Raw genomic sequence first — 10,962 nt, 5'->3', positions numbered from 1 at the left:
GTATAATGTGGCTGTCAAATAGAATGAATTTGGCTTTCTCCAGAAGTTACGATTTCAAAATGAACGATGATCAAATCGTCCAAAAGAGTCTTATTATTAAATTTTAATTCAAGGATAAACTGCAATTTTTGACGTTCAAGCTTAATAGTCCGCTCTGCTTTGATTTTAACCAATCAACGGAAAAAATCGCTTAGTTGACTACTAATTAACAAACTATTTGTTTACAGAGTAATGAGCACACATTTTAAACTGTAAGTTAACTGTTCAGATTTGATCTTCTCATTGGCCACTTTGAATCATCGATTCAGAAAAATGCCAAACACCTAAAAAGTCTATATAAATCTGACAAGTGCCAGTTGAATTTGATATACTACATTGAAGGAGAAGATGAGGTGAGTGTTAGCTGAACACACGAAGGAAACAGGTGTATCGCACAAATTGAAATTTGATTAAATGATATAACATTCTTTTGTTTATTTGAACCATTTTAGACACATCTTTTCATGTGATCTGGTGATACGATTGTTTTTGACGTTGATCTTGTTTTCCAAATGCTTCGACTGCGGAGACATTTGTAAACAACCTAAATATCAGCACCTTGAAAAAGTAATTTTTGAAAATGAATCATATCAATATGTAAGTAATCAGTCAGATTGTTATATGCACACTCAGTCTCTTCACTATTCTTATTTACGTAGAATCAGTCATATTCAGTCTCATCCAGTTGTGAACGGCAGTTTTAGCAAAACTCGTGACGGTCAAGTGAGTTGACTTCCTTTTGTATTAGAGATACTAATCTATATATTTCCATCTTCTCAGACTGTTACACCAAAATTCCTGTTTAAATATTACGATACACACGTCAAAAGTTTGGTTATTTACTCTTTTGGTAAGTCAACGCTTTTCTTTGAACCAAAATTGTTACTCGTTATTTCGATCACATTGCATTTCACAGATTCAATTTGGTTCATTTTCTTCAAAAACCCAGTTCTATGCTTCCCGTCAAATGTAAAACGTTTTCGGTTTCTATTCTCTTTCAAATTATCAATGGTGTGACGCCTTCCAAAAAATCAAATACAGTTCAAATCATTCATTTAGTTCTTTAATTTATTTCAAAATCTTTCAATCATTCACCGCAAAATCATCAATCAATTTGAATGTTTTGCTTAAATAATTACAGGTCTTATACGTATGTACGGAGTAGGCAAATTCGGTCAAATCGTAAATTCTATACCAGAGGATTTTCAGTCCGAATTTGAGATTTTGAATGACAGTGAGTTCGTATATATTATTCAGTTATATTTTGTTTCGTTTCCTTCAACTGGATTTTTACACAAGAGTTGATCAGTATAAAGTGATTGTTATTTTTGTGTGACATTTGTACAAGAACGTGTATTCAAAATACATATTGATTACTGTCAATCAAAAATGGTAAATACAACAGCGATTCATCTAAAAAAGAACACACATTGGTTGATTGAAAATAATGTGATTACCAGAGTAAAATTTATATACCCTTCAGTTTGTCAAAACTATGAAGCAGAGGATATCTTACCAACACGATACTTTTTGGTAGCACTAAATGAAGCAAACCAATCATATGTGCAGCAATAAGCGATGTTGTGAGAGAAGTCAGTTTGGAATAAAGAAGCCTATCAATCATTATATTGTATTTGATTTTCCCAAATACGTTTCTGACAGTTACTTGATCGGAATGAGTTTAATGCCTATGAGTTGCCGTCTTTTGACCATCGAGTACTCAACTTCATCTTTGTAATCAAATTCGTGTGATTATGATCATTGAATCCAGGCGTTCCCTGAAACAGCTGACCAATGAACGCCCATGAACAGTCTGCCTATACAGGGTGATTTTGTCGAACCAGGACACCTAGAACATCAAAGTTATTTGCAGTTATTTCGGTCAGTTATCAGAATTGATGAATTACAGAATCTCAGAAAATGATTTTGCATGGGTATTAAAGGGTCGATATTAAAGATCCGTTTCTCAGTCAGGTGCTTCTAGAACAAACTATGCGGATGTGAAATATTCTTTTAGGTTGATTGGCATGAAACATACATCATATCGTTGATATGATAATATACTTTGACACGTCTCCACTATTGTTGATCGGCAATTTAACTTCACCAGTTAATTCAAGTCTCGGAATGAAGATGATAACTTGTATAAAAAGGTGAGCTATGTTGAAACGTATATCCCATGTAAGTGATAAATATTCTCTATGCAGATGAATAAACATCTATCATGATTTTTATTATTTCAGTGGACTTCATCGCTGCCAGATGGTTCTATGTAGTAGAACATAATAATACAAGTAAGTCAATATTTAACTACAGTTTGATAGCATATGAAATCTATACACTTGCATCGTTACTCATTGTGATGACTCACAGTTTGTGCTATTTATATCTTCTCGGAAAATGGGAAGGTCAGAATTTGGTCCATTTCTGTAAAATAAGAACAGAATTATGCGTGAAATCTACTCACCATTTGATTATACTGGTTAGCACTTGAAGATCAGTTGACGTGATTTAGAAAATACAAGAATTAGCATTCGGTAAACAGACCTCCATGGATAAATGAAGTCATAATGGGGAATTCAGAGATTCAATTGAAAATAGATGGATTGTGTTATACGTTTGGCACAAAGCCATTTCTGTATACATTATACTCATCTTCATATTCATGCATCTCACAGTCATTGCTAAATATTGTTCATTCAAATTAACAGATTGATGAGACCACATGTTTAAAGCTATTCATTTCTCATCTACAACACATAAACACTAAGACCACGGTTATTTGCTCGTTCGCAATATCCATATGGTACGCAAACAACTAAATTATCAAATCTCAATTGTAAGAAACACCTCATAGCTTTGATAATATGTGCTTGGAGTTGATTGCTTCAAGTGGAATTTTAGAAAGTATTACATATATGTGAATACCTCTTCGACCGTCAGACCTTAATTAAAAACTTGGCGATTTATTGTTTCAATAATAGTACAATACTAATACAGCTTCACAAACCAGGTATTTGACATTCGTTTTGATATATGCATGCTCGTTTCATTCACATGACGTTCACTTGAATATATTTATAACTAATTCAACTGATATGAGCATTTGTGATATCACAGTAAATATCCACTGAAATCAGATCACTTTATGAGATGGCACATTCGGCGTTACATCTTACAGTAACTTGCACATTATTTTTCTCCTAAATCCTAAGTGCTGATAGTCTTCTCACTGTAGAGTTTACAGCCAAGATAACCAATCTGATTGATCGCAATGGAAAGATATCATTCTATTATGAAGACGTAAGTTGCTTCATAAAATTAAAGCATCATTTTGCTTCAGGTACTTCAAACTATTTTGTTATTTCATGTTTATAAATGCTGTCGAGTCTAACAAGATATATTGGACACGACAGAAAAGGATCACCATTCTGACATGTGCAAACAGACTATTTGACACTAATTATTGCTTTAATGACACACCTTATTCTGACACTTGTTAAAAACATTGAAGGTTTAGAAGAAAATCGCTATCACTAGAAACAATGTTGTGTTCCTGTCGAACGATAGCAAACATTATATGTTAGAGTACTGCATGAAAAAACTCATAATCTATCAAGCCTTATTTCATCTTCCGAAGATCGACTGTTCGAATCATTCACTATTTAGTCTTCTGATTACAGCATCTTTGCAGTTATCCACGATCACATTTCATCTCAATTAACGTAGATATTGATCTCGCAGTACGTCACCTGATTTCATGATGCAAGAACAGTTCATCAAACGTGACTAAAGTTGACACCTGAAATAATTCAGAATATCTATGTACACTAGATGATACATACTTCGAAGTAAACTGACAAAATAAGTACGTTTAGTGTAAGTGCTATTAGTTGTCTATGAATAAGGTAATCTGAATGATGGCATAATAATTCAAGGTGAGTGTGTACTGATATAGGTGTTTATGAGTTGATAGATTATGACTCACACTTCTAATTCTTCGTTTTAGATTCCCACAGAAATAAACGAAAGCAAGTGGAAGTCGACTATTTCAGTTTGGTTGACGTGTGAAGCTTTTGAAGACACACGTAAGAAATATTTCCATTGATGTTGCTAACATTTTGATGTACGGTAAAGTGGATCATCAATGTTCCGTAAGTGTTCTCAGTCATGCCACCACTCAATGCAAAATGAAGTGGGCATTGTATGAAACAGAAATAAGACAGTGGTACTTCCAACTGCTATTTCCTTTATAAAATGCTCAATCAACATGCTTCACTGAAATAATTATGTGTTGTTGAAAGATGAAGCTGAGTTTCATGAGGAACATTGAGTGTAAGTGACTAGGTTTGATACATTGTTTTATGAATGAATGTGAGAAAATGTCTTAGATGTTTGCTTAAGTGGTATAAGTTGATCGGTTCAAATGTATTGCCGAGTCTCTAATCAGTGAAGATAACTTGCATTTTTGCACTGTTTGTTTGAATTCACGCATTGGAGTTTTGGCTGCAATTGATCAATCTTTTGTTGATGTACATGTACCCTGTGACGATTGTCTCGATTTTGTGTTAAGTCACAAGCATTTTATGCAAATATCATTAGTCGCTAACAGTGGAATCCATTGCAGTCCCGAACATCAAAGAAAAGATTCAATAAACAATACACAAATGAATTAAGACTTCGCCAGATTGCTCAAACCATTATGTAACTGGATTGAGTAACTAAGTGTATAACGGGAAGCCGTTTGAAGCGAATAATACTGGATTCGTGTTCCATGGTGAACATCAACCCAGAGGTGCAGGTATATTCAGCTAACAGTCCCAAATAGAACGAAATGTCACGCGTCCGTGATTTCATTAATAGCCACCATTCTTTTTGTGTTCGTAAATTTATATATTATCAGATTGTCATTTGAAGTTCGAAACAATTTGTAGTCAGTTAAACGTTTTTTTGAAGTTCCTGGACTGATTTCTGCGTAGCACATTTCACAAGCCTACTGATTATTGATTACTCTCGAATTTGAGAGCGCTGTATGTCATAATTACTGAGGACGTTGGAAGATCACCACTGAATTCTTAATGAGAGAGTTTTTAGTATTTTTTATTTTAACCGTTCCTTAAATGGCGCAAGAGACTTGTTATACATTAGAAGAGAAATCAGGAATTTAATTGTCTTTTTCTGTTCACACTACTATAATAGCATATGAAATATCTGTTTCTGGAAAATGGATCAAAAGCGGCACGTTAGTGGAGCATGAAGCCATCGGGAGTATGTTATAACTTACACAATTAGCATGAACTGTTCTCACACTTCAATATATCATTTTGTTACATCAACTTTTCATATGGTACTCAAGTCATCTGTTGAATGATATTTAAGCATCTGTTTCAAACGACTTTTCACTTACCATTGGCAATTACACGTCAATTCGTTGTCCGGTACTAAAAATTATTAAGGACCCATTTTGATCTAACACTAAGTTTTCACTTTGATGAAATTTACCCAAAAGTATATTCACAAAACGATATAAGAGATGATATTATTTCGTAAAATATTGAGTGTCATTTATTTATTGTGTACTTACGAGGGAGAACTCCGCCTGGAGTTCCTCCGGGGGCTACTACCGGTTCCAAGCCCGGATAAAGGAGGAGGGTTGAGCATGGGGTTAGCGACCCCATCCCGTAGAAAACTAACTCGCTAAAAAAACGCTAACCAGGGAAAAGCATAAACTAGCAAGGAAGAGTCCGTTTTTTCTTTTGGTACATGTGATATCAAAACTTCATAAGGCATTAAAATCGCAAAATCACCCCATGAGATCAGGATTACCTTGTAAATGATTGCCCGAAAAGAAAAATCATCGCTTCGTCATACGTATGCAATGAACTGAGGGAATAGTTAAGTCACTTCTTCAAATTACAATTTCTCATAGGCACTTTCAGAATTCATTTCACAGTATGAAAATATGTTCGTTACCATAATTATGTACATTCGGTAACCACAAATGATTTTTTTTCAGTTCATAATGCGTTAGATTATTGAAATAACATTTTGAATACTAAAAGAATCATTCCATGATCTAATGATCAGAATGCCTTCAATGCTCGTCGAATAAAATTTCACTTTTATCATCGTTGTAATTTCATTGATCCAACTAGACTGATGAATTACTTGACAGTACAACGGACTAGAATGCAGCCGTTTTCATCGATATCTTCCATTATAGTAGGTCGATTGAAATCTTCTCAAGAAAAATGTAATTGGTGATTGGAAAAACAGTGTCACTCGATTGATCAATGATTGATTGAATCAACAAAATTGAAAAAGAAATTTGTGTCTGAGAACAACTGACTTTTCTTTCACTGATTTCAATCATAAATCTGATGTCGTAGAAAGAAACGGTACAACAACCTCATTTCAATGCAGTATGCTTTGCTGAAATCAGTGACTGCATCCTGCATACACATGTCTTTACATGAAAAGTTTACTGAAATCCATCAAATTCACCTGTCGAAATTCATCAACCATACTGGATATTCAAAGAAATCCATTCGGTTCAAACATGCTGTCATGAAATAAGAGTGATGACAATCTTCCAATGATTGAAATGGTCATCTATTTCAGAAATCACTACTATATAATTAAGTTATTGTTACATGTTTTGTAATTCTCCTCTGTTTTATTTGATAACTCGAAATGAAATCACATTATTCATTTCACAGAAACGTGTCCAAAATACAATTCAACTGAACTATGTCAAAACTCAACAACACCGAATACAACATGTATTTGGTGTGAAAGAACTCATATATGCATTGATAGTAATGATCAGGATACTCATGGCATGAAAGTAATTGATTGTCATGTTGAGGTAAGTACTTATTAACGTTCACAGATCATTTTCAATATCACTTAATTCCACATTACGAGTAAATGGATTTGCTCGAAAAAAACACCTTATTGCTATGAATATGGACTGACTTGTATCCTTTCCTCAGTGACCGAATTAAAGCTTTGTATAAGTTGACAATATTTAATCAGATATCTTTCTTTCCGTGGGAGCGATGGACCAAAGAATCGAAGCGTCGCTTGCCATCTGTGTTTGAAAACATAAAACATTTTCAACTCATTCAATGTATGGCTATTTCAGAAATCCAACGTGAAACTGTATATCTGTGTGGATTGTTACGATATGTCGATGAAAGCAGTTAAAGTGAAGAGCCGTAATCTGTTCAAAATTGTATATCATGTATACCATGTCAGTTTACAGACTCTCATTGCTGAAGCCCAGAACAAAGATTTCTGATTCTCTGTTGAGAATCATGTAACCTGAATGAATTGCTTCAAGAAAGACGTCAATTATAAGTTCATCGATTTCTAATTAGATTATGATTAGATGTGACATACAGAATACTATTTTCACCAAACAAGTGAGACGACAATTAGTTATAGGATAGTGTGTAAATAACTTACTGACTGTCAAATCGATGGCAGATGTCCTAAATGATTGCACGAATGTAAATCGTGCACCTCCATGTCGAATGCTCTCCTGTCAATCTCTTCTGACACTAATGTATGGTGAATATTATTTAATTATAGTATTATTTGATATTTATTCATTCAGATAAGCTCCAAAGTTAACAATTTGAGCACACAAATACCCGTGAAACACACTGAAACGACTTCGGGGATGACTGAAGTTCCGGTTACGGGAAATCGCAAGAAAACCACCGAAGGAACTGATCAATACTCGGTAAGTATTTGATATTTAGCAATAAATGCTACTGTATTCTTTTTCTTCAGAATATGATTACCGAGATAGTCAATGACAATGAACAGAACAAATCACTTCAGTACACATACATTGTGATTTCTTTAGTTGTATCCTTCATTGCTGTCTGTATCGGTTCTGGTATTTATGCATGTCTGTATAAAAAGAAGAAAAGTCATTTATGATCGTCAAAGACGTCTTATAACTTGCTTCTATTACCTTGACCAAGCTTTTCTATTTGTATTTTATTAGAAAACTCTGTATTTAATTATAATATTATAACATTGGACAATTTCTTTATAAATCTATTTATACTCTCATGCTTGTTTACGTAACGTCCGACGAAAGATAAGGGCGACGGGCCGGCTGGACAATAATGATGGCGGCTGTTCTTGCTACCCAACAGGCCGTCTCTTTCATACTAGTGATCGTATTTCTGGCTTGGACGTTTTAGTCGACACAGAAGCAGAAATCAGCACTGCCCCACTCGAGCTATCACGATGGCAACACACCTGAAACAGCTGAGTGTCACTCCAGGCGCCCAAACAAACAGTTATCATGACCTATGGAGAGCAGTCTTTGATTTAAGACCTTGGACTCCGTCGATGTTTCACGTGGATTTTCACGGCCGGAAAATTGAAAAACCACTAATTGGAGCTGACTTTCATAATTCCTTTAATCCCCTGGTGGACATGAAAGAAATTAAGGTCAGTAGACAGGAACATCCATTAATATGCAAATGATAACACCACCAGTTGTGAGATTTATAGTATCCGAGCGGTTGAACCGATACATAAGGTCTTCATTGACAAATTCTACAAACTTGGCTCTCTAATCTGTACCGAGTCCTATCTCCGGTTGATCTAATATATTTGACACTTAGCTGTTTGAGGTGTGCTGCCATCGTGATAGCTCGAGTGGGATAGTGCTGATTTCTGTTACTGTGTCGACTAAAACGTTGAAGCCAGAAATACGATCACTTGTATGAAAGAGACGGCTTGTTGCGTGGCAGGAACAGTCGCCGTCATTACTGTCTATCCGGCTCGTTGTCCTAATCTTTATTACTGGGTTTTGTGAATGTGTACGGTATTGTGCGGTGCCGCGCCTTTGTATCATATTTCTGGTGGTACCAAGAAATTCCTGTAATCCGCTACGGTGATGTAAAACGTTGGTTTGAGAGGGATTTCATTCTGGACATCGACCTGGATCGCTTGCATTGAACTGTTGCTTTGGTTGCCTGTAATGATGCCAGCTTATTTGACATCTCAGTTAACTGTAGTTGTAATGTGATTATGCTCTGCCAACAGGTTGTATCATGTTCACACTGTGGCTAATTGAATAGATCTCCGTTATTTTGTCGGCCATACGTGCCAAATCTTCCACAGTCATTGAATTCCACGACACACCAAGAATATTTCTGACACTATGTGGTAAGCGTTGTAGCCACATTTGTTGCAGTGGAGCTTCATTTAATTTATATGTGCCAGCTACTTACTTCATGTGTCGCGAACGTTGCTACGGTTTCCAGTTCTCAGGTCATATGCTGTCAACAGTTGGTGTAGTCTGTTTTCATCAGAGTCTGATGGACGATGTATTACTGCTGCTTTTGGTTTATCATATGTTCGTAGTTCCGGCACTTGGCCAATCAAGTCGGAGATGGCGCTCATTACAAATGTATATTTTGTTGCTTGAGAAAGGATTTCCTGAGATTTGAACTGTGCTTCTACTTGTGCAAAGCAGTCCTTTGTGTTATTGGCCGCATACACTGGTAGTCTGAATTCCATTATAGCGTTGACCGTGCTTACAACGAAATATGACGAGCTAGGTAATGATGCGAGAGCATTTTTGTAATTAATAATTCCAATAATATTTATTATAATTCGAGCTGTATATCCAGATAAAGGATATAATGAAAATATAACTGTGATCTATAAATGTAGTGAATAAATTCACTTGTGCGTGTTTATCATAACAACAGACAATTTAAAACGAGCCACATATTTGTGTAACAGTGTGTTTATGAGTGGTTATTATCGTGTCGTGCTATGAGGGATTCAAAACGAAAATATGTAGGATTCAAGGTCGTGCGATTTTAAACAACCACCTTACAGTCACTCTTAGCAAATTTACAATGTATGGGAAGTAATGAATGAAATGCAAATAGTGTCGAAAACTAATTACAAAATAAATCTGTCTGGATTTTCTCCACAACATATGTTCGTTATCCGAATTGATGCTTAGTACTGGAATCACATGATGATATGTTTTTATTTTAATGAATCTGCACTGAAATGTATGCTCATTTGTTAAACAGAAACAAACTGAACCTCTGCCTGGTAGTATAGGAGATACTGGTTCCAGAGAATTTTGAACCCTGTTACAGACTCACTCAGATTTCAAGATGCACAAACCCACAAAGAGAGGCCCAATTATTCATAACCAGTTTGTTAAAGAGCTCGAACACCCACACTTAAGGTCAGGGATGATCTAGGCACTAATATCGTTAGATTCCGGCTCAGTGGTCAAGAGGCTGAGTGTTTGTGAGCCAGACCGTCGAACCTAGGTTCAAGTCTCTTGAGCCGAAAAGTCCCATACCAAAATGAAAAGGTCTTCCAGTGCCCTCAGCTTCCCAATGTTGGTCTAATGTTGATCGATACATGATCCCACTTAAAACTCAGTAATTTCAAAAACCCTATACTGACAATCTATCTATACAAGTTGCTAAGAAATATATTGCATTTTGAACACAATAACGTCACTTCAAACATTTAAAGAGGAAATAATTTCGGAAATCAATATGGTAGAGATGGTTTTCGATGTTAGTTACAGTATAGTAAAGGAACTGGATATTGAACATTTGTAATCAAATTAAACGTGACGTTTAGTGTGGAGAGTTATTCTTTGGCTGACTGAAGTTGGTTTCTTTATATTTTTGGCAAAAAAGTGCAATTCTCCGAATATGTACTGAGAATTCTATATTGTACCAAAGTATAATATTGAATAAAGCCATTAATAATAATAATAATAATAATAATGTGTAGTTTTCCTTGACAGTTCTCATAATTAAATGTCTGTTTATAAATGAAAGCAATAGAAGTCGAAATACTTAAATGTCTTCCGAAAATGCTCATGTTATTCTACTGATGTTTGTCATC

The 10,962-nt window shown here is 35.2% G+C and overlaps 1 protein-coding gene across 1 annotated transcript; it reads left to right on the top strand.

Moving 5' to 3' along the window:
* Nucleotides 1–540: 540 nt before the first annotated feature.
* MS3_00010855 (uncharacterized protein) lies at nucleotides 541–7,992 on the top strand (the record flags this gene model as incomplete). The annotated part of the gene is made up of 11 exons (XM_051219262.1): nucleotides 541–636; nucleotides 673–762; nucleotides 820–889; nucleotides 1,181–1,273; nucleotides 2,283–2,333; nucleotides 3,278–3,342; nucleotides 4,049–4,127; nucleotides 5,239–5,307; nucleotides 6,759–6,907; nucleotides 7,661–7,789; nucleotides 7,840–7,992. Coding segments are annotated over 11 exons (1,044 nt in total), but the record flags the coding sequence as incomplete, so codon positions are not given.
* Nucleotides 7,993–10,962: the final 2,970 nt, after the last annotated feature.

Source organism: Schistosoma haematobium, chromosome 2, assembly GCF_000699445.3.
Source record: "Schistosoma haematobium chromosome 2, whole genome shotgun sequence".
In the NCBI taxonomy this organism is placed as follows: domain Eukaryota; kingdom Metazoa; phylum Platyhelminthes; class Trematoda; order Strigeidida; family Schistosomatidae; genus Schistosoma; species Schistosoma haematobium.
The sequence above is the reverse complement of the archived record's forward strand: the minus strand, read 5'-3'. Positions and strand labels throughout refer to the sequence as shown.